Below are 24,576 nucleotides of genomic sequence, written 5' to 3' on the forward strand. Positions count from 1 at the left end.
TCATTATTATAATATGATGTATCTTGCTTGATATTTGGAGTAGAAAGACAATATTGTGATGTCTATTGTGTTTTGGGGTGAATGTGACTGAAACAAAAGGTACAAACGTTCACATTTTGTTAACCATTGTTTTGGGAAATTTGACTGAATAAATGACATTTTTTGTAAGGCAACCTCGTTTTGTCCAGACTCTTACCAGTCTTAGCAGCTTGTAAAAACAATGTTATTTACTGCTTTATATAAAGAAATAGGGCGGCACGGTGGTGTAGTGGTTAGCGCTGTCGCCTCACAGCAAGAAGGTCCTGGGTTCGAGCCCCGGGGTCGGCGAGGGCCTTTCTGTGTGGAGTTTGCATGTTCTCCCCGTGTCCGCGTGGGTTTCCTCCGGGTGCTCCGGTTTCCCCCACAGTCCAAAGACATGCAGGTTAGGTTAACTGGTGACTCTAAATTGACCGTAGGTGTGAATGTGAATGGTTGTCTGTGTCTATGTGTCAGCCCTGTGATGACCTGGCGACTTGTCCAGGGTGTACCCCGCCTTTCGCCCGTAGTCAGCTGGGATAGGCTCCAGCTTGCCTGCGACCCTGTAGAAGGATAAAGCGGCTACAGATAATGAATGAGATATAAAGAAATACAATTAATATTATGCAGAATTTAGTTCAGCCTTTTGGTCCGGCCCTCCACAAAATTCTGTTTCTCATGTGGCCCCAGGGAAAAAAAAATAATTGCCCACCCCTGGTTTAAAGTGACCTTCATTGAAAAGAACAGTGATTTTCTTTCAAAAATAAGGACATTTCAAAGTGACCCCAAACTTTTGAACGGTAGTGTACCCAAAGATTCACATTCAGGAAAATAATGCTTGCTCTTATTCAGTGATCTGGAAATGTGTTTGAATAAAAAGTACACTAAGAGGACTGACCTATAGCACAGGGAAGCTACAGAGAATCTCACCTCGCTGTTGTAAAGCCAGAGGCGCATGTCTTCTTCTTTGATGCGTAACCTCTGTGACAGGTACTCATGGATGTCCTTAATAGTGCTCATCCTGCTGAAACAACCAGTGTACGCCAGCACACGCTTTAGTGGGGCATTCGGAGATGGCATGTTACCTGTGGGAAGGGGGGGGAAAAAAAAAAAAGGGGGCTTGTCTTTAATACTTGTTCCATTCAGTAAAGAATATCCATTCCAAGAAACCTTGAAAACATTGCTGTGCTGTTATACAGTGCTCAGCGGTTTGTCGTTTCACAGAAAAGACTTGAAAGACGTGTCAAGTAAGTGTGAATGCACTGTGTGAAGCAAGTGTTCACAATATAAAAGAGACTCGAGTGATAAGAGAAAGTTCACTTTCTCCAGTTAAACAGCTGAAGGTGATGACAAACAATCCCCATCAAAGATACAGTATACACCACGGGGCGAGGAAGCTTTTTATAAGAATATATTAAGCTGTAAGTAGCAGCAAGAAAGGGTAAAGGCAATTTTAAAAGGACTGATTAACTATTAGTTTGGGGGAATAAAAAGAGATGCAAGGAAAGCCAAAAGCACCCACCCCACAAATACAAAAGACAAACCCTGTGTCCAAAATCACTCCCTACTCACTATATAGTGAGGACGCCATTTCGTAGTGCTGTCCGAATGTACTGTATAGTAAGAATTATTACACCCTATATACAGTAGTGCACTCAAAGTATCCCACAATGCATCACGAAAAGTAGCGTACAACCGATGGTCACTAAACAAGCAATATATCCCATCATGCATTGCGGTTGCGCTGAAAAAGAAAAAAAAAAAGTGTTGGGGTGAACAGACAGAGAAAGAAACATGTTATGAACGGACATTCAAGTACAATTAAAAATGGTAAGAGAATACAAATTGAGCTAAAATAGAATAAGACCGATAAAATACAAGAATAAAAGTTACAGTGCAGAGTGAGGAATGGACCGAATCGATGAGATGATTCACTGCTGTCAAAACATCAAATTTGATTTAATTAAAAAAAAAAAAAGCCTCAAATTTGATGTAATAAAAGGCAGCAGCAAAAAAGAAAAAAGTATTCAGCCTTGATTTAAAGGTCCCATGGCATGGTGGTTTGTTGATGCTTTAAACGGGCTCGTGGAGGTTTCCGGATGTTATATCCACAGCCTTTCTCGAAATGAACCCTTGGCACGTAGATATAGCCTCCTGGGAGAAAGCCCCATTTCAGCGCTTTTCCCAGTGTGTCGTTTTGCTAATGAGAAGCAGGAGGCGGGGAAGGGTAGAGGGTGGGGGCGGGTCTTATCATTAATATTCATGACATGTAAACGTGTTACTTCTGATTGGCTAACAGCACTGTGCCGCTACCTCCAGTGGGTCAGAACAAGCGGATGTGGGTGTCTTACTATGGCGAGAGAGAAGGAACAAACCGCGAAGGGAAAAATACCGCGCGCTGACGTCATTAAGGTGCGACGCGAGGAAATAAAATAAATTCAACAAATGTTTGGGTTTTTCCTGAACAAACAAACAAATAAAATGAACGAGTGACTTAAAAAAAGAATGTGGGTGTCTTTGTAAAAACTGTTTTGATTGGCTATTATGACAGAGCATGCTGCATGCTTTTTGGTTTTGTAGCGCAGAGTACCTGGCTAACTGCAGGAAGCGGTTAGCTGCACAGCTAATGTAGCCATTGCAAGGCTAACGTGGCACCGATTTTAAAACACGGCAAAACGACTTAACAGTTATACACTTACTTGTTCGGTGTTTGTTGCTGATGCGGCAGGGATGCTTGGTACGGACCCAGGCTTCAGTGACGGTTGATGTGCAAAACCTGCCCTGTACTGTCCCAAGTTGTGGAAACATTCCTCAGGAAAATGCTTCCGACAAACATACACCGTCTTAGGTAGACTCGACGGCGTATTATTGGAGTAAATAAAATTAAGCCACTGCGTCTTCAGGGGCTCTCCCGTCGGCAGTAAAAACAGACTCTTTTCTGTGTTGTCACATCCATGTACAGCGCAACTTCCATGTTTGGTGGCAACTTTTGAGCTGGGCAGGGCAATCCATACAGTGGGTGGGAATCATCTCCCTTGCTGACGTAGTAAAGGGAAGAGCTTATCAACGCGCCGTTTTGACGCGCCATTCTCAAATGTTGGGCATAGTTTGGTTTACACATTATGAAATTTCTAGCCACTGGGGTGACTTAAGAAGGTCAGAGGAACTCATTTTAACGTTAAAAAACCTCAGAAAGTGAAAATTTCATGCCATGGGACCTTTAAAAGAACTGAAGGATGCAGCAGACACAAAGTACTTTGTATTTATTAAATGTGGGAAATACATGCAGTATAATATGCATTTATCACAAAAATACAAGCAGGTATTTATTATTTTGAAAACCCATCAGCTGACTGATCTGGCACGTTTTAATTGTGTGACAGTAATGACGTAAATAACGGTGCGACGGAGTACTGTCCAAAAGCGTTTACATTTTAACAATGAGCTCACTATATAGTCCTCTATATAGTGAGCAGCGGTGGACAAAGTACCCAACTTCATTACTTAAGTCAAAGTACAGATCCTGGTGGTCAAATGTTACTCCGATACAAGTGAAAGTTGTCCAGTCAAATTTTTACTCAAGTACTGAAGTATTTGCTTTTAAAAATACTTAAGTATTAAAAGTACATTTTCTGTCAACACGTTGTATTATTGCCACAATGCTTACAAAACCTAACGCCTCTGAAGCAACCGACTGGATTATTTTGTGAATTCACAAAATGAACGCATGCTGTGCCATCGTGCTGGTTTAACGTTAAGCTAGCTAGTCAGTGAAGCTCCACCTAACATGCTAGCAAACGCTTTTCAAACTCGAAATCATATTGGGTAGCTAATGCTACTAGAAGAGAAAGATTTCTACGTTCTGTTTATTTGGCAAGATTATACTAAAACACATTTCTGAAAGGACTTCAGATAAGTTAACGTTATTCATGTTAGCGTAACTCCGTTTTTACATGCTAACAGTGTCCAAGTTAACTAACTATGTGTTAACGTTAGCCGTGGACAAGGCTACGGCAACTTGGCGGGCAAATCCACAGAGTCATTTGACTAACCAGACTGCATAGCTATTGCAACGTTATCGCTAGCTCTAAAAGCACAGACAACTTCGTTGCAAGCTTTCTCTTGGAATAAAACGTTTATATACACTACCGTTCAAAAGTTTGGGGTCACTTTGAAATTTGCTTATTTTTGAAAGAAAAGCACTGTTCTTTTCAATGAAGATGACTTTAAACTAATCAGAAATCCACTCTATACATTGCTAATGTGGTAAATGACTATTCTAGCTGCAAATGTGTGGTTTTTGGTGCAATATCTCCATAGGTGTATAGAGGCCCATTTCCAGCAACTCTCACTCCAGTGTTCTAATGGTACAATGTGTTTGCTCATTGCCTCAGAAGGCTAATGGATGATTAGAAAACCCTTGTACAATCATGTTAGCACAGCTGAAAACAGTTGAGCTCTTTAGAGAAGCTATAAAACTGACCTTCCTTTGAGCAGATTGAGTTTCTGGAGCATCACATTTGTGGGGTCGATTAAATGCTCAAAATGGCCAGAAAAATGTCTTGACTATATTTTCTATTCATTTTACAACTTATGGTGGGAAATAAAAGTGTGACTTTTCATGGAAAACACAAAAATTGTCTGGGTGACCCCAAACTTTTGAACGGTAGTGTACCTCACTATGCTCCCGCAGGTTAGATGGCAAGTTTTTATAGGCCGTGATGTGGTTCGTTTTCAGCAAACATTTAAAACTAAACGAATCGTTAATCTTTTCAGAAAACTGAAACATGGGTTCTAGGTATAGCCATATAGGGTGCGTGCATTCTCCAGAAGAACCGCTTCCTTCCATTCTGCCATCAACTGATCGTGTTAAATAACGCTGCTGAGAAATCACTGAACTTGATTTTATCCAGTCTATGGACGTGACGTGACCCTAGTGATTATCGATAAGCTGTCTCAGGGTCACGTGCGAAAAAACCAATCATGTTTTAGAAAAGAAAAGAAAAAATATCCACTTTCAAAGCCGCTTCAGAGTAACGAGGACCTTGACAGAAATGTAGTGGAGTGAAAAGTGCGATACTTGTCTGTCAAATGTAGTGAAGTTAAAGTCATAACTTTAAAAAAAAAAAAAAAAACTCAAGTAAAGTACAGATACTCAAAAAGTGGACTTAAGTACAGCACGCAAGTAAACGTACTTCGTTACTGTCCACCTCTGACAGTGAGTAGTGAACAAGTGAGTGATTTCAGACACAGGGAAAGCAATGCAAGTATAAATACAGCAATGTTGATTAATAATTAGTTCAATCCCCCTAATCCCATCTGCAAGATCATTAGAAGCAATCAACTGGACAGGAGCACCCATTTCTTTCCAGAATGCGCGGAGATATCCGACATGAGAAGCAGAGTTGTGACTGAGAGGTGAACCATGTAACAAACCCTGCTGTAGCCAGGCATCAGATAGCTAAAATAAGATTAGTGGAGCTCTAATGCTCACCAGCACGCTGCCTCAGTGCTGCACAATCAGGTTAGCGCTCTGCTATGGGTCCCTTCTTTACCTAGTGATTTTCAGGAAACCTGATAACGAGCTCCATAACCAAATTGTATCCTCTAATGCCTGCTTAAACAAACACACAAGGCTTCAGTCGGAGCCCAACAGCAGGTATGCGAAAAGCAGGCAGAGATAGGTGCTAGGATTGACCAGGATTTGCGATTTTTTTTTTTAGCGCTGCCAGTCAGAATTTGCTGCGCTTGCTGTGCCAAATCCCCTTTAGGAGTGTTTTAGGAGATTAGGTTGCCCCGGACGGTGGAGGGAGCCGCTCTCTTGCTGCAGGCTTACATTACCTCGAGGAAACTGTGGAGGGAACATTCGCAGGCTGCTCATACCCATGTTAACCCAGATGTTGGACTGGGGAGTGCGTGTGGCTGGCTGCTGTCGTAGGAAGAGCAAATAACGAGGGAAGAGCTCCAATTCTGGCTGGTCTGTGATCACTGACTTGATCACCTTTAGAGAGACAAACAAACAGAAGGAAAGTGTTGCAGCCAGAAATCCCTGCCAATAAAATTAGCTTTCTTACCGATATATAACAAGATGCTTAGTGTCCTGGTTTGTCATCAGCATGTTTAATAAAAGGCTCAAAAAACACTGAGGATTTATGGAACCAACATGGGCAGATGAATGGCTTTGTATAGTTTGTTCCCGCCCCCCACTGATGAAGACTGGCACACATACCGGTCTGGGCAGGCTAAGGTTGGCACCGTACCAGTGGTAGAGAGCTCGCCACACCGGCTCTGGTACGGTCTCAAAATCCTGACCAGCCATCAGGTTGAGAGGTTTCTTCAAACGACCTCCCTCCATGGTTAACGTCGGTACCTGCAGGAAGGAGAAAAAAAAAAAAAGTTCTGTCTGCTCATCATAACAGCAATGAGGACGCCCTGGTATATATTCCTGATAAACGGCCATTTAATATCAACTTTTTGAAATAAACCAGCAGCAGGGGCACGAGACCACCTGCTGAAATCATTCCATTGCCAGCAGAGTGAAATGAAGTCGAGCACATTTTGAAAGGCTTATCCGTCACAACTGCAATGAATAATGGCATATGATCAGGCCTGACAGTACGAGTCATTTATTAAAAGGACGAGGTGTTATTGTTTTTAGTGTTGCAAGTTTTTATACTCCGTAATAACACACTGAGCCTCACACATCAAGCCATTGCAGTCTGACACGCTGCCGTTTTAAAAATATTGGAGTTTCTCACTATGCAATTTGTTGTCATAAAATAAATAAATAAATAAATAAATAAACATCCCTCCAAAATTCCAGTGAAATTTGGCAGTCATAAAATTGTAAATTGTCAAATCATCCTGCACAGCTCTTGCTATAAACACTTCGAAAGCATTCGAGTCATGAGAAAATTGCCAATTTTCCAGCTGTTGACTGACAGCTTTTTGACAGGGTTTATAGTGGAAAGAAAAAAAAAAAACCACAAGATTCCAACACATTATTCCCATTGTAGCTCCAATTATGTGCTTGATGAAGATTAGGTGCTTCATTCTGTGAGCTGCTCTCAGGAACGGGGGTTTTCTATGGTGCCATAGAGGTAATTCTGAAACAATAAAAACTACAAGAAAACTGATTTTTTTTAAAATTATGGCCGTAGTTGTGTTAATGATTAATAGAGTGGCAGCTACAATTATCGACTGTCCGTAATTAATTAATCGGCACCTTTTCAGATTTACCAATACGAAACAATTTTACAAAAGGTGAGTTTCAGTTCCAACAGTTATTATTGGTTAATTAAATCAACCAGAAGACCCGCCTCACCCTTTCAATTTTTCGGAAAACCCGGACGTTCTCATCGCAGGTAAACATGGTGGAAAGATCATGGACATGGTTTTACTGATCAAACTCACGGATATTTCATGATCTTGTCGAAACCCACTTTGTTTCTGACTCTTTCATTTGACAGCCGCCGTTTTGTATCTAAACGCACGTTTGAGAGTCACGTGAGGTGTCGATAATAGTGATCACTTTCACCAATGTCCACCATTATCGACACCCTGTGGAATTAAGGGACATTTACAACTGTTATGGATCGATTTTTGTGCAACATTGTTGAAGGAGATAAAGTACTTTTAAAAAAATAATAAATAAATAAAAGTGCTGTGATTTTTAACAGGAAAAAAAAAAAGTTTGCTTATAGAGTATTTGGAATCCTATTGCAATAAATAGAATTAGACCAAGATTAAATTCCTAGCATTAAAAAATTAATTAATTAATAAAAAAAAATACATGCTTGAAATATTCAGATTTTTCTATTCCATTCAGAATTTTTTTTGGGGAAGTTTGTTGTAAATATTTACCACACATTACAATAACAGTAGACATTCTATATTTTGGTTTGAGGAACGACATGTGACCTTTGACCAGGATTTTCATGTGGTTATAAGGTCAATTCCCTTGACATTTATTGCTAAACTACAAAACTAGAAATTAATACAAACAACAAATGATTAACAAAATGTGATCTATGAAAATACTTAGAAAGTGGAACAAAAAGATTTTCTGACTCAGGTTAAACATTCAGTTCATTTGTTTACGAACATTAGAATTACTTCATTTACTTAACACGGACAGCCATATATTTATATAAAAGACATTTTGTACTAAATATAAAAGTCTAAGTAAAACAAATTTTAAATAAAAACTAATGTTTTGTTAACTTAGTACCATATACTGATTTTTTTTAAATAAATAATTATCTGGATGTCAATAATTGTGGAACGGTGTCACGTGATCTAAGTAATCAGGAAATCAAATCATTTTTTTTTCAGTGGAAGTTTGAGTAATTATTCATGCACAATTTACGTATTGAAATTCTTTTCTACTTTTGCAATGGCCAAAAGATCGTTAAAAATGTCGATAAGCCGCCGCTCTACTTCTTAACTTTTAATGCTATTAAAACATATTACATGACTTGTAGCTACAGTGGTGCTTGAAAGTTTGTGAACCCTTTAGAATTTTCTATATTTCTGCATAAATATGACCTAAAACATCATCAGATTTTCACACAAGTCCTAAAAGTAGATAAAGAGAACCCAGTTAAACAAATGAGACAAAAATATTATACTTGGTCATTTATTTATTGAGGAAAATGATCCAATATTACATATCTGTGAGTGGCAAAAGTGTATGAACCTTTGCTTTCAGTATCTGGTGTGACCCCCTTGTGCAGCAATAACTGCAAATAAACATTTGTGGTAACTGTTGATCAGTCCTGCACACCGGCTTGGAGGAATTTTAGCCCGTTCCTCCGTACAGAACAGCTTCAACTCTGGGATGTTGGTGGGTTTCCTCACATGAACTGCTCGCTTCAGGTCCTTCCACAACATTTCCATTGGATTAAGGTCAGGACTTTGACTTGGCCATTCCAAAACATTAACTTTATTCTTCTTTAACCATTCTTTGGTAGAACGACTTGTGTGCTGAGGGTCGTTGTCTTGCTGCATGACCCACCTTCTCTTGAGATTCAGTTCATGGACAGATGTCCTGACATTTTCCTTTAGAATTCTCTGGTATAATTCAGAATTCATTGTTCCATCAATAATGGCAAGCCATCCTGGCCCAGATGCAGCAAAACAGGCCCAAACCATGATACTACCACCACCATGTTTCACAGATGGGATAAGGTTCTTATGCTGGAATGTAGTGTTTTCCTTTCTCCAAACATAACGCTTCTCATTTAAACCAAAAAGTTCTATTTTGGTCTCATCCGTCCACAAAACATTGTTCCAACAGCCTTCTGGCTTGTCCATGTGATCTTTAGCAAACTGCAGATGAGCAGCAGTGTTCTTTTTGGAGAGCAGTGGCTTTCTCCTTGCAACCCTGCCATGCACACCATTGTTGTTCAGTGTTCTCCTGATGGTGGACTCATGAACATTAGCCAATGTGAGAGAGTCCTTCAGTTGCTTAGAAGTTACCCTGGGGTCCTTTGTGACCTCGCCGACTATTACACGCCTTGCTCTTGGAGTGATTTTTGTTGGTTGACCACTCCTGGGGAGGGTAACAATGGTCTTGAATTTCTTCCATTTGTACACAATTTCTCTGATTGTGGATTGGTGGAGTCCAAACTCTTTAGAGATGGTTTTGTAACCTTTTCCAGCCTGATGAACATCAACAACGCTTTTTCTGAGGTCCTCAGAAATCTCCTTTGTTCCTGCCATGATACACTTCCACAAACGTTTTGTGAAGATCAGACTTTGATAGATCCCTGTTCTTTCAATACAACAGGGTGCCCACTCACACCTGATTGTCATCCCATTGATTGAAAACACCTGACTCTAATTTCACCTTCAAATTAACTGCTAATCCTAGAGGTTCACATACTTTTGCCACTCACAGATATGTAATATTGGATCATTTTCCTCAATAAATAAATGACCAAGTATAAGATTTTTCTTTCATTTGTTTAACTGGGTTCTCTTTATCTACTTTTAGGACTTGTGTGAAAATCCGATGATGTTTTAGGTCATATTTATGCAGAAATATAGAAAATTCTAAAGGATTCACAAACCTTCAAGCGCCACTGCATCAGCAACCATGTGTCTCTTTTGTGATGGTGATGAGGGGTTTTACGTGCATAAAAATTACCACAAATAACACACAGACCTTCATGGGCTCAGTGGTGACTAAGGGCTGGTTGTCGATGGCACCTGGTCTCTGTGCAGCCAGGTGGTTGGGTAGGTGGCCATTGGCGGTAGAGAAACACTGGTTATTGTTATCCAAAATATTATGCTGCCGAGCAAAGCAGATGTCCGTGGCTGATGAGCTCACATGCGGCAGCTGATCTGAGGACAACATGCACAAGATTCTGGATGATTAACTAATCGTTAATACAAATATGATAACTTAAAAATATTAAAAGGTGCATTTAATAGTGTTAAGACGACAAAAAAAAAAAAGTTAGGATAGATATTTGCCTCCTGCACTTCGATGCACACTGTAGAACAGTACATGTTACTGGCTGAACAACTTTCTTTGATAAATGTCCATTTCATTACTTATGAACCAAACAGTTGAGAAAGCAAGGAAAGGAAATTAAAGGAAGATTTTCTCATCTCATCTCATTATCTCTAGCCGCTTTATCCTGTTCTACAGGGTCGCAGGCAAGCTGGAGCCTATCCCAGCTGACTACGGGCGAAAGGCGCGGTACACCCTGGACAAGTCGCCAGGTCATCACAGGGCTGACACATAGACACAGACAACCATTCACACTCACATTCACACCTACGCTCAATTTAGAGTCACCAGTTAACCTAACCTGCATGTCTTTGGACTGTGGGGGAAACCGGAGCACCCGGAGGAAACCCACACGGACACGGGGAGAACATGCAAACTCCACACAGAAAGGCCCTCGCGGGCCACGGGGCTCGAACCCAGGACCTTCTTGCTGTGAGGCGACAGCGCTAACCACTACACCACCGTGCCGCCCTGAAGGAAGATTTTATTTATATAAAAATATTTCACTATTAAGTAGACCAATTGGATGGATGGATGATTTATATAATAACTGTGATGACAGATTACTACAGTGATGTACAATACCAGTCAAAAGTCTGGACACCCCTATTCATACGTTTTTCTCTATTTTGACTATTTTCTACATTGTAGAACAATACTGAAGACACCAAAACTAATGTATGGAATTATGTGGTTTAAAAAAAAAAGTTTCATATTTTAGATTCTTCAAAGTAGTCACTGTTTACCCATGACGCTTTGCACACTATTGGCATTATCTTAACCAGCTTCATGAGGTAGTCACCTAGAATGCTTTTAAATTAACAGTTGTGTCTCATCAAAAGTTAATTAGTGCAATTTCTTGCCTTCTAAATGCATTTGAGATCAAACAGTAAATAATAAAAACAGTAAATAGCCTGATTCCATAACTGTAGTAATCCATACAGTATTGTCAAGAACCGCTCAACTAAGTAAAGAGAAACGACATCCATCATTACTTAATAAAAATTAATAAAATTAAATTAACTACTAATAAAAAAACCCCATTGAATTAGAAAGTGTCTCCAAACTTTTGACTGGTACTGCAGATTACTACAGTAATAATGTAGATTATAACGATGATATAAATTACTACAGTGTTAACACAGATTATTACAGCAACAGTTCAGATAACGGCAGTTTTGCAGATTAGAACAGTGACTGTTATAACCTGCACAAGCACCGTTATAATCCCGGATTATACAGATTACAACAGTGATGACCGATTACTACAGCAGTAGCACAGATTGCAATAGTGGTGATATAGATAATAACCGCCATAGCACATATCAGAGGGTTAGCACTGGTGCTCATGTTCCGCTCCTAAGAATGTCTCTGGTTCAATGCCCAATAACATCATTTACAGTTGTTAGATTTTCTTTTCCAAATGTTATGATATGATTGTGAATGAGACCAATAATCTTGTACCAAATCTGACCCGAGAACTCTGATTTTTAATCCATATTATAGGACATAAACAGCAGCAAAAGACCATCACCATCTCCAGCATACAGTAACTGCTTTCAAAGCTGACCATCCAGGTGATTTCTATGGGCGGGCTATTTTAAAATGCTTGCCAATGTCGGCAATGTAAATTACATTTCAGTAATACTTCCCCCTAAAAAACTTTTTTTCAACAGAAATTGTTCATCAGTACATACAAAAGGTTCTGAGAAAAGTATAGTACCCAAATTTTGACAGAAAAAAAAAAAATTAATTACACAGCATGAGTACTGTGGCATTGTTTATCACATACCACTGACAACAAACCAGTAAAAACACCAGCAGGATAGCCGTCTTGCATCAATGCAACAGAGATCCAGAGCCGTAATACACACACACACTTTGTTAGGTCATGTTAACATTATACTGCATGTGTGTCGCGTCATGGGATTTTTGTACCAGATGCTCGATTTACAGAATGCGTAGAAACGGCATTGAAAAGCGTATGATATTCTGCACCGTTTTCACTGGCTGATCCAGTAACTATCAATGAATAATCACCTCAATAGCACCCCTATGGGATACATTTACCACTTTTAACATCATCCACGACTGTGTTGGACTGAGGCTGGTTCTGGAAGACTTGAGACCGGGACTCGTTTTAAATGAGTGCTGTGTAGTTACTGTACAGTACAGAACTGGAAAGGAGTCAACACTCAACAGCGCCCATGTACTGACTGATTCGGAGTCCTGGTCTCCATGTTTTCAACACTGCGTTTTCAGAGGTTAGACAGAATAAAAGCACATTTTATGACTGACTATCTTGTATCAGCAACAGTTCTAGCTTTGTTGGTAACATTTTGTACAAGTTAACGTTGGTCCCGTGTTAAAAACGGAATATCAGTGACTAATATTCTGACATAATAGGCACAGTGCCAAAAATGAATTTGGCATGGTGCCAACCAATTAATGAGGCATCAAATTAAATTAGCTTGAGTTGTTTTGCAAATCTGTAGTGTAAAAAAACAAGTCTGCAGTGTCATTCTGGTCCAAAAACACATTTTATATTACCTAGCTGAAACATTTGGACATTTGGAAGGCTTTCTGCCTAGAAAATAGACCATTTTGGGTTGCGTGCACATGATTTCATGTCAGATTTACAGTAGCTTCCCTTGGTCCAATTTCACTTTGGTTTGTATGCATTTCCTGCATACGGAGGCTTGGTCGTGTAAATGCAGCAGCTATAATTCAATCCATAATCTGAGCATCTGGCATGAAAATCTGGTGGACTGACACAGACACACACACACATATATATATGGAAATGTATTTAAATAAACAGTTTGTAAGAAACAGGAGTTCTACTGCAGAGAAAGGAAGGGCTCAGCAGAACGTGGGCACAGTGATGAAGCTGGAGTAGAGAGAAGTTATGGGAAATGGTGATGATAAACTACATGACATTAAAAGAGCAGCGTCACTGAGAATTACTGAGACAGAATCCAAAGTGCAAGAACCTGGCTGATATTAAATCGGTGCACTGCAGATAGCAGTTTAATTCTGTATTATGTTTTCATCATCCACATCAAGTGGGATGGAAAATTATCTAAAATTGTACTTGTGAAGGTACCATAAAAATATGGTTACATTTTCATTTATGAATGTCTGTTCAATAGCACGTGTAATTTGTCCAATTGCAGCAAAGTCTGTACAGAGATTTTTTTCCCCCCTTTTACATTTGGAGATTTTCAAGCAGACTGTATTTGATTAAAGAAAGAAAGAAAGAAAGAAAGAAAGAAAGAAAGAAAGAAAGAAAGAAAGAAAGAAAGAAAGAAAAAGAAAAAGAGAAAAAGAAAGAGAGAAAGAAAAGAAAGATGAATGAATAAATAAATAAATAAATAAATAAATAAGAGAAAGGAATACAGAAAAGGAAATAAATAAATGAGAAAGAAAGAAAATGAGAAAAAGAAAGAAATCAAAAGAAAGAAAGAAAAAAGAAATAGAAAGGAAATAAATACAGTGCTGAGCGTAAATGAGTGCACCCCCTTTGAAAAGTAACATTTTAAACAATCTCTCAATGAACACAAACAATTTCCAAAATGTTGACAGGACAAAGTTTAATATAACATCTGTTCAACTTATAACGTGAAAGTAAGGTTAATAATATAACTTAGATTAAACATTTTTCAGTTTTACTCAAATTAGGGTGGTGCAAAAATGAGTACACCCCACAACAAAAACTACTACATCTAGTACTTTGTATGGCCTCCATGATTTTTAATGACAGCACCAAGTCTTCTAGGCATGGAATGAACAAGTTGGCGACATTTTGCAACATCAATCTTTTTCCATTCTTCAACAATGACCTCTTTTAGTGACTGGATGCTGGATGGAGAGTGATGCTTAACTGGTCTCTTCAGAATTCCCCATAGGTGTTCGATTGGGTTCAGATCAGGAGACATACTCGGCCACTGAATCACTTTCACCCTGTTCTTCTTCAGAAATCCAACAGTGGCCTTAGATGTGTGTTTAGTCATGTTGGAAAAGTGCACGACGACCAAGGGCACGGAGTGATGGTAGCATCTTCTCTTTCAGTATAGAGCAATACGTCTGTGAATTCATGATGCCATCAATGAAATGCAGCTCTTTGACTCCAGCAGCACTCATGCAGCCCCACATAAGGACACTGCCACCACCATGTTTCACTGTAGGCACCAGGCAGTTTTCTTTGTATTCCTCACCTTTGCGATGCCATCAGTTCCAAAAACATTTATCTTGGTCTCATCACTCCAGAGTATAGAGTCCCAGTAGTCTTCATCTTTGTCAGCATGGGCCCTGGCAAACTCTAGGCTGGCTTTTTTGCGCCTGGGCTTTAAGAGAGGCTTCTTTCGTGGACGGCATCCATGCATGCCATTATTCTGCAGTGTACGCCGTATTGTGTCACGGGAAATAGTCACCCCAGTTTGGCTTTCTACTTCTTTAGATAACTGCAGTGAACTTGCATGCCGATTTTCTTCAACCGTTCTCATCAGAAGACGCTCCTGTCGAGGTGTTAACTTCCGTGGACGACCTGGATGTCTCTGTGAGATGGTTGCAGTTCCATCTTTCTTAAATTTTTGCACCACTTTTGCTACAGTATTCTGACTGATAAGTAAAGCTTTGCTGATCTTCTTGTAGCCTTCACCTTTGTGGTGTAAAGAAATTATTTTCTTTGGGGAATTCTGAAGAGACAAGTTGAGCATCACTCTCCATCCAGCATCCAGTCACTAAAAGAGGTCATTGTTGAAGAATGGAAAAAGATTGATGTTGCAAAATGTCGCCAACTTGTTCATTCCATGCCTAGAAGACTTGGTGCTGTCATTAAAAATCATGGAGGCCATATAAAGTACTAGATGTAGTAGTTTTTGTTGTGGGGTGTACTCGTTTTTGCACCACCCTAATTTGAGTAAAACTGAAAAATGTGTAATCTAAGTTATATTATTAACCTTACTTTCACGTTATAAGTTAAATAGATGTTATATTAAACTTGTCAACATTTTGGAAATTGTTTGTGTTCATTGAGAGATTGTTTAAAATGTTACTTTTCAAAGGGGATGTACTCATTTACGCTGAGCACTGTAAATAAATAAAGAAAAGGAAAGAAAGATAAAATAAAATAAAGCCAGCCAAAAAAAGGGCACAAATAACCACAAACCGCTGATAATGTAGAACTTAATGTATAATGGGGAATCCATGGTTTAAAGGTTAGAGAAGCAGCTTTGAGACCAAAAGGTTGCCAGTTCGATTCCCTGGACCAGCAGGAATGGCTAAAGTGCCCTTGGGCAAAACCAAAGCCCCAACTGCTCCCCAGGCTGTGCTGGGTATGTTGTATGTCGCTCTGGATAAGAGTGTCTGCTAAATGCCATTAATTGTAATGTAATGTAACTTGATAGCGGACTGGTTGTAGACGACCACTCAAACACACACTTACTGTTCGGGGAGCTCTCTGAAACCTCCCAGTTGCTTTGTGGGGACTTTTCTCCTGGAGAGCTAAGAGATCGTGCCACCGTTCCAGTCTTGCTCAGGGCTGGTTCAGCAGACTGAGGAGTCCTCCTGCCACTGCCCAGCACACCCGGCTGCTCCACCACAATGGATTTATTATCCTTTAAACATCAAGAAAATCAGACATCACACTAGTGTGCTGTAGCCTTTATTAATTAATTTCAGTGTATATCGCTTTAGTAGAACTGATGATTCTTGTCGTTGCCATGGCACTCACATATTTAACATAGTCTTTCCACAGTTTCCACCACTGCATGGAGATGAGGAACCAGTTCTGGCCTGGCTGCAGTCCATGTCTGCTCTCTCGTTCCAGCCACCCTCTGAGCGCACACAAACGCATGCACGTGAGCGCACACAGAACTTGGAAGGACCATCCACTGACAGTTAGTAATGTAGCCAGTTAATGCCATGCCTATAACTACATACCCAACCTAAACCTCCGTAACTATAAGAAAACTTTGACTTTTTTAAAAATAAAAGCTCAGGTCAAAACGGTCAGATTGTGTAAACAAATACACACCAAAGCTCATCTACACAACCAGTATGCACAGACAGCCGAGCTTGTGCACATCACAGTCAATAATTCAAATGCAAATCACTAACAAGCACTGCAAACAAGCTCTTACACGACAATAAGAGAAACATTAAAAATGTAATAAGCCAAAACTAATAACAAACACAATCTTTGTAATTTTTTTCCCCGTTATACAAAGAAGCGTATTCAAGTGCATCTTTAAAACGGTGGTCATACTGAACTTTAACATTAAAAAAATAATAAGACGGGGGCGTCGTGGCTCAGGTGGTTAAGGCGCCATACCATGAATGCGGGCGACCCGGGTTCGATTCCGGCCCGAGGTCATTTCCCGATCCCTTCCCGTCTCTCTCTCTCCCGCTCATTTCCTGTCTCTACACTGTCCTATCCAATAAAGGTGCAAAAAGCCCAAAAAATATCTTTAAAAAAAAAAAAAAAAATAAGACGGCAAAAAGTTTTACTCATTCAAGTGAATTGGTATACGTGTTAATTTCACCTTCAATCAGCGTACCTGAAGTTTCTGCAGGTACGCTGCAATGCTGCAAATTGAGATTATAAAAACAAGAACTGCTAATTATTACATACAGACCACACCTAACTTTTGACTTTTATTTAAAATGTCATTTATGGCCCATAACTACAGGAAAACAAACTGGCTGGCTAGCCAAGGTACCACCACATTCCCTACAAAGGCAGATCACACCAGGACAGATGACAACCTCGATTTTTGCTTCACCCGGACAAAGAACATTATGGAGGTTTAAAAAAAAAAAAAAAAAATCCAGTGTGACTGCTGTGCAAAATAGAACAATGCTCAACTGAATACAGTACTATGGAGAAATTAGCAAATGTAATAGGTGTCTAGACAAAGGTGTCGTAATCAAAGTCATCATTTATGAACAATCACCAAGAGAGGATGGAATATAAAACAATCCACAAAAACTAATTTTAACACAGCGCCATGGTCAGCACAGGAGGATAGGGGTGATACAGTTTAGCAAAAGATATTGTTGGTTCCGTCAGACTTTACTCACCTGATGATTTGGCCTTCTTCCTGGGGCGTAGCAGGCCGGAGGCCCAGGACGATGTGACATACCTGATTAAAGTGACAACATGACAAACACTTGAAAGGAAGTACAAGAAATGTGTGAAATAGAGGAGTAATTGAAAACTTCAGATATACTTTTGGACCCCCCCCCCACCAAGAAATAAAAATTCCATGATACCTGAAAGAGTAGGTTGAGGAACTCGCTTGCTAGGGCGCTCTTCACACTCCATATCTGATAGTCCTCTAGTGTTAGGTGTCCCTGCTGTGTGGAGAAGACACAGAGACAACAGGAAAGAAGCTTACACATGCAAACAAAAAAAACCCTCTCACACACACACACACACCTCGAGTCCAGGACTTGTGCCCTAATTTTAAGGACTTGAGCACTGATGACTCGGACTTGTGCATTAACTACATTCAGACTTGTAAATTGGAGCAGAGTACTCGGATTTTTTTTCTTTACTTTTTGTAACATACCATAACCCTCTCGTGTCATTTGCGGCGCGCCAACCCCCTCTCGTGTCATTTGCGGCGCGCCAACCCCCTCTCGTGTCATTTGCGGCGCGCCAACCCCCTCTCGTGTCATTTGCGGCGCGCCAACCCCCTCTCGTGTCATTTGCGGCGCGCCAACCCCCTCTCGTGTCATTTGCGGCGCGCCAACCCCCTCTCGTGTCATTTGCGGCGCGCCAACCCCCTCTCGTGTCATTTGCGGCGCGCCAACCCCCTCTCGTGTCATTTGCGACGCGCCAACCCCCTCTCGTGTCATTTGCGACGCGTCAACCCCCCTCGTGTCATTTGCGACGCGTCAACCCCCTCTCGTGTCATTTGCGACGCGTCAACCCCCCCTCGTGTCATTTGCGACGCGCCAACCCCCTCTCGTGTCATTTGCGACGCGTCAACCCCCCCTCGTGTCATTTGCGACGCGTCAACCCCCTCTCGTGTCATTTGCGACGCGTCAACCCCCTCTCGTGTCATTTGCGACGCGTCAACCCCCTCTCGTGTCATTTGCGACGCGTCAACCCCCTCTCGTGTCATTTGCGACGCGCCAACCCTCTCTCGTGTCATTTGCGACGCGCCAACCCCCTCTCGTGTCATTTGCGATGCGCCAACCCCCTCTCGTGTCATTTGCGACGCGCCAACCCCCTCTCGTGTCATTTGCGACGCGCCAACCCCCTCTCGTGTCATTTGCGACGCGTCAACCCCCTCTCGTGTCATTTGCGACGCGTCAACCCCCTCTCGTGTCATTTGCGACGCGTCAACCCCCTCTCGTGTCATTTGCGACGCGTCAACCCCCTCTCGTGTCATTTGCGACGCGTCAACCCCCTCTCGTGTCATTTGCGACGCGTCAACCCCCTCTCGTGTCATTTGCGACGCGTCAACCCCCTCTCGTGTCATTTGCGACGCGTCAACCCCCTCTCGTGTCATTTGCGACGCGTTAACCCTCTCTCATGTCATTTGCCCTGTTGATAGTGGGGCTTGTGTCGGACTCAACTCGGATCATAGTGGACTCGATTTGCAATTTTCTTTAATGAATTGGACTTGACTTGAACACTGGGGACTCGAGACTGGACTTGAACTCTAGGTTTAGTGACTTGACTACAACACTGACACACACACACAAAAAAACAAAACATCCCCCCCCCCAAAAAAAAAAAACATACTTTTGTAGTGTCATGTATCGTAAGGATTTCTTCAACAATATCAGAAACATTGGATTCCAGTTCCTGAACAGGAAAAAAGTAAAAAGTTAGTGACAAACAAATCAAGTGCAGATTATACATAAGCTCAGTGATAAACTAGCAGTTCTGCATTAAACACTCTACACAGGCATTTGGTGCTAAATCAAGAATGCATTTTAAACAGAGGTAGAATATCAAGATGAGCTTATTTGTAGGTCAAATTAAAATGCTACTGTTAAAAAAAATTTATTTTTTCAAGTACAAAGCGACTACATCCGCTGCAAACACCCATTTCAAAATCAGACTGGTTTAGGCAACAAAAATACAGCAATAAGTTTTATAGCTTACTGGGAGAGTATCAGTGCGGTTATCCTTCCACACTTCCAGTAAGGCCACCACCATCTTGTGCATTTCATCTCGAGACAGAACTCCATCCCGATCTACGTCAAACACTTTGAAACAAACTGGACAAGAAGCAGTGCTTTAGTAGTAGTAGTAATAATAATAATAAAAACCCCTCCATATTACCATTATAATTCCCATATGCAATTCCCAATGAAAACACCAATGGGGGGGAAAAAAATATCAAATCATTTTCACTAATTAACTAATTGCATGGTAGGATGGTTGCTTAATGAAAAAGATTCTCCAACCAAAACAAGACCCATTAAATAAATGACATTTGGTGAAAAAGGCTGCTCTGCAGTTGATTGTTTAAATCAATTTGAGAACTAAACGGCGCAGCTTACATTTCTGCCTCTCAGCCACAGGTCCTCGACAGCATGCAGAGAGACCACACGATATTTCCTTAAAGTCAATGTGATTGTCCCGATTTTCATCAAAGGCATGAAACAAGCCTGCAAAAATGGGAGAAAACGTCAGGGCTCAGATTCACTCTGAAAATAATTGGAGCGTTCAGGAGGTCTCAATTTTAAAACAGAGCTAGATGCAAATGTAAATCCCACCTTCTAAAGCCAACATTACTGAAGCATGAAAATTCTTGAAACTGAGAGCGCTTTAATGAGCACGAGTCACAGGTGGATGTGTGTCGGGGCGTATATTGGATGCCCAGTGTGTGTCTGGGGAACAATACAATAGAGTCCTCTTAAAAGCAGCATTCATAAATATTACATTACCTTCACTTAGTGATGCATGAATCGGGGGCGACACCAGAGGAACAAAGGTTTCTAAGTCAAAGCGGCCGGTCCTTGATTGAGCTTTCAGAAGCCAGTAGCGCTTTTCCAAATCAATAATGTCTGATTCTTCTACTGCAAAAGATCAGAACCACAAACATACGGTGTAAGGATTTCTCGTGTTGTGGTAGCTTTCAGTAAAGCACAGGCACAACCATGTAAGGAGGAAATACTGAAAAAAAAATTGCTCAGTGAAGTAACAAAAGATTTCAATGTGAACCAACCAGATATAACAAACCCCACTAACCAGTGACATGAAGAACACTGATTATTCTATCCACATTCACTGGATATATGTGCAATCGCATGCTCCGACTGGCTACTCTACTACTGGGCTATTAGCTCATATTCCATGAGTAGAGAAAAACAAAATGGTGGCGCGCATCAAGTCAGACATATCACTTTATCATCAAGTATTTAAAAGAAACAGAAATAGCTAAAAGAATATACATAGTTTTCACATGACGTCTCAGTCGGGGATTCCCTAGTGGCGGCCATCTTGCGGGTCAAGCTTACCGTACGGGTCACTGAGCACACATTGTAACGCGCGAGTACAAAGTCTTCAAAAGAACCCAAGCAGGCTATTTAAAGCTAGCAATGGTGCACACCTGTTGTATTCACGGCTGTCGTAATAGGTCAGATGATGACATCAAGCAGAGCTTTTATGGAATTCCCACTGTACGGGAGCACGAAGGCGAGCAAACAAAGAAACTCAGCATACAAAGGAGAAATCTATGGCTTGCGAGAATCAACCGCAAGGATTATCAGCCTTCCAAACACAGCAAAGTCTGCTCCGATCATTTTATAAGTGGCGAGTTATTTAAATAAACAATCAAATGTGTTTAAGTTTGTTTTTGGAAACCAAAACATCGTGTAAACAATCTCTGGAGAATGCCTAACTGGAACCGCTGAGTGTACGTTTACATTGTAATGTACACTGAATATCGCTCGTTTGTCACGTTTCTATTTGACACTTGTCACTTCACTCACGCAAGGGTCATTTTTGAAAAACACTTTAGGTCTATTCTGTATGATTTGATTTGTGTTTAATCAACCAGGGATGCAAACAGCGCGCCTTTTGGCAGATGCCGCCTTTTTCACGGCTGAATCGCGCAGATCCGATTTTTTTTTTTTTTGGGGGGGGGGGGGGGGGGGGGGGGGGGGGGGCGTTGGAGTGTCTGATTATAATTTCAAAGTAAATTCTGTATTAAAATTACTAAATAAGCAAATCCGTTACAGTCCATGAAACAGGAAGTATAAGGATGAGAAAAAAAAACATCAGAAAGCCGCGCACATTTGCGCAGCTTCGCACAAATGTGCGCAGCTTTCTGATTTGTTTTTTTCTCATCCTTATACTTCCTATGTTTCATGGACTGTAACGGATTTGCTTATTTAGTAATTTTAATACAGAATTTACTTGGAAATTATAATCAGACACTCCAACGCCCCCCCCCCCCCCCAAAAAAAAATCGGATCTGCGCGATTCAGCCGTGAAAAAGGCGGCATCCGCCAAAAGGCGCGCTGTAGAATATATAAAGTTGTATATATCAGACAGCCTTTAAAGTTTGATGAAGTCAGTTTCAGGCTTTGGAGCAGGCTTTGGCAGTTTCAGGCTTTGGCAGCCCTGCATAGTCACTTGAAAATGCATCTTTGTCCACTTCGTAGGGGTCAATTCCCCCAATCAAGGCCAGTTTGGCTGCATACCGTTGTCGTGAGATGTCGTCTAACGTATCTATATACTTCTGTTTGCTTGATTTTGCCGACATTGATCTTTTAGAAAACTGACTATATAACTTCATAAATTCGTCCGAGATAACGTAGCCGGTAATGGCGATGGTCCGTTTTGTTTGCCCCACAAGATGGCGGCAGGAGGGCGTTCCCCGGAATGCCGTGACATCAGTGAAAACTATGTATAGTCCCCTCCCCCAAATAGCCCCTGTCCCACATTCCAGCCCAGTTGGTGGCAGTAATGCAGCTTTAAGTTGGTTTGCCAACCACCAAAAAACCCTAAAGAAGAAAAACGGCAGAATGTGTTACTGAACCAACTGGGGGGGGGGAAGAGAGACACACTCTACTTAACACCCCCCCCCCCCCAAAAAAAGCAACAAAATATGGAAAAAAAGTATTTGATATATGGTAAGAACATAATTCTTGAAAAATAAAAAAAAGATATATCATTATAATATTTTTCATAAATTGCTACCGTCATTTCACCGGTTTGTTTACGGTCTAAGCAGAAATGATTGCCAGACATTTTCTGCCAAGTTTTTAATTTGTCGAATTTGCAAAAAAAATAATAATGCTCCGTTTCTCAAAATCCAGTCAATGTGGATAGAAAAAAACAGTTATTCCACTCAATCTCATCGTACATGGCTTCTAGCCAACTTGGAGCTACACGCCTGGTCAGCTACCAGCTCATGTACGACTCGATTTCATGGAATAACTTCTCATTACAATGGCACCTCGAGGGGTGGAATACATTAAGCAGCAAGTGAATCATCAATTTATTAAGTTGAGGTGTTGGAAGCAGGAAAAATGGGCAAGTGCTCAGGAATGGTTTGAGGAACACGACAGAGTTCAAGGTGTTAACTTGGCCTCCAAATTCCCCAGGTCTCAATCTGATCGAGCATCTGTGGGATGTGCTGGACAAACAAGTCCGATCCATGGAGGCACCACCTCACGACTTCCAGGACTTAAAGGATCTGTTTCTAGTGTTTTGGTGCCAGGTACCAAAGCACGCCCCTTGGAGGTCTTGTGGAGTCCATGCCTCAACGTGTGCTGTTTTGGCAGTACAAGGGGGACCGATATTAGACAGGAGGTTAAAGGTTCTGTCTGACTGATGTCTCTAAATGTCCCTGTGCATAATATCCCAGAGCTTGGTTCATGCAGATCTTAAAAAACCCTTATAGTTTCAAAATGTGAAATTCATCATTTGCCATTATAGATGCAGTAATCAAGACTAGATTCAAGAAACATACAGCATCTCCTTAACTACAGGAGCAGAGCTTCTACAGTACCCACAGTGCTTTTGTTTTTACACAAGTAAACACATGTCTAAAAATCATCTCACATGGCACTCATTCAATAAATAAATATATATATATTTTTTGGGGGGACGACCCAAGACTGTAGGCTGTGCAAGCTTGATTACTGACTCGTCATTCCCAGCTCGTTTACAAAGCAAAATGCTGAAAATAATAATAATAATAATAATAATAATAAAGGTGTCAGGGGCTATAAAGAACATTACGTAAGACCCCTAAATTCACGACTGGGTGAAATGACCGGCCCAGAATGACCATACAGAGCACTGAGGCAGGATTAAGAGGCCCGAGGATGAGCCACCTTTCATTAAAATCTTTGGCTCAGGCTAATAAGATTGTGGTAACCATGCCACCGGTCCCCTCTAAAGTGGAGCCATACATAAGGTAGATATCAAAACATCTCCACATGAATACACTGAATGTCTGCAAACACCATGCTTCATTCAATCGCTCACCACTCTTAATTTCCGGAGCGCACACTTCTAATTAACGCTATAGCCAGAGCAGAAATTAAAACAGCGGTAGGGAGAAGCAGCCGGGGCTGTAGACAAAATCGCCTCACCTTACACACACACACAAACAACAGAGAGGCCAAAGCAGCCAGCAAATGCAACAAGCCACAGGACAACATGCATCAATCCATGTTTCACAATATTATTACAGGACATTACGAGCAACCTGTAAAGGAGTTCAGAATTATGTACCTTAATAACTAAGGCTACATCCACACGACAACGGCAACGAGATGTTATTAAAAAAAATATCGCGTCCACATGGGCAACGGATCAGTAAAATATCAGGTACATATGGCAACGCAATGCTTGCTGAAAATGATGCAATACACATGCCACACCTCTAGGGGCGCTGTAAGACGGTCCCTTCGGAGACACCAGGACAATAGAAGTAAGGACGCATGCGCATAAACTATTATGCGCGAGACTTCATATTGGCCACAAAGTCAGAAAAATCTGTTCGTAAAATTACATTTTAATGACCAAATACAATGAAAAGTATTTTTCCAGTCTCACT

General features: G+C 41.0%; 1 protein-coding gene across 7 annotated transcripts in view; it reads right to left on the reverse strand.

Moving 5' to 3' along the window:
• The window catches only part of usp32 (ubiquitin specific peptidase 32), a 146,726-nt gene that overhangs the window by 26,426 nt on the left and 95,724 nt on the right, over positions 1-24,576 (reverse strand). For 5 of the 7 annotated variants that reach the window (XR_009656865.1, XR_009656863.1, XR_009656862.1 and 2 more), the window contains exons 6-17: positions 20,447-20,578; positions 20,060-20,167; positions 19,659-19,774; positions 19,293-19,355; positions 17,810-17,893; positions 17,618-17,679; positions 16,269-16,371; positions 15,981-16,152; positions 10,184-10,362; positions 6,245-6,385; positions 5,857-6,016; positions 946-1,100 (exon numbers count right to left, since the gene is read on the reverse strand). Coding sequence is in view for 3 of the 7 variants with exons in the window: in XM_060943942.1 (XP_060799925.1) it covers positions 946-1,100; positions 5,857-6,016; positions 6,245-6,385; positions 10,184-10,362; positions 15,981-16,152; positions 16,269-16,371; positions 17,618-17,679; positions 17,810-17,893; positions 19,293-19,355; positions 19,659-19,774; positions 20,060-20,167; positions 20,447-20,578 (1,475 nt within the window). In the remaining 4 variants the exon portion in view is untranslated. Of the gene's footprint in view, positions 1-945; positions 1,101-5,856; positions 6,017-6,244; positions 6,386-10,183; positions 10,363-15,980; positions 16,153-16,268; positions 16,372-17,617; positions 17,680-17,809; positions 17,894-19,292; positions 19,356-19,658; positions 19,775-20,059; positions 20,168-20,275; positions 20,402-20,446; positions 20,579-24,576 lie in introns of those variants that run through there. The other 2 variants (XM_060943943.1, XM_060943944.1) reach the window with 2 other exon arrangements.

This window comes from Neoarius graeffei, chromosome 17 (genome assembly GCF_027579695.1).
Source record: "Neoarius graeffei isolate fNeoGra1 chromosome 17, fNeoGra1.pri, whole genome shotgun sequence".
Classification (NCBI taxonomy): Eukaryota; Metazoa; Chordata; class Actinopteri; order Siluriformes; family Ariidae; genus Neoarius; species Neoarius graeffei.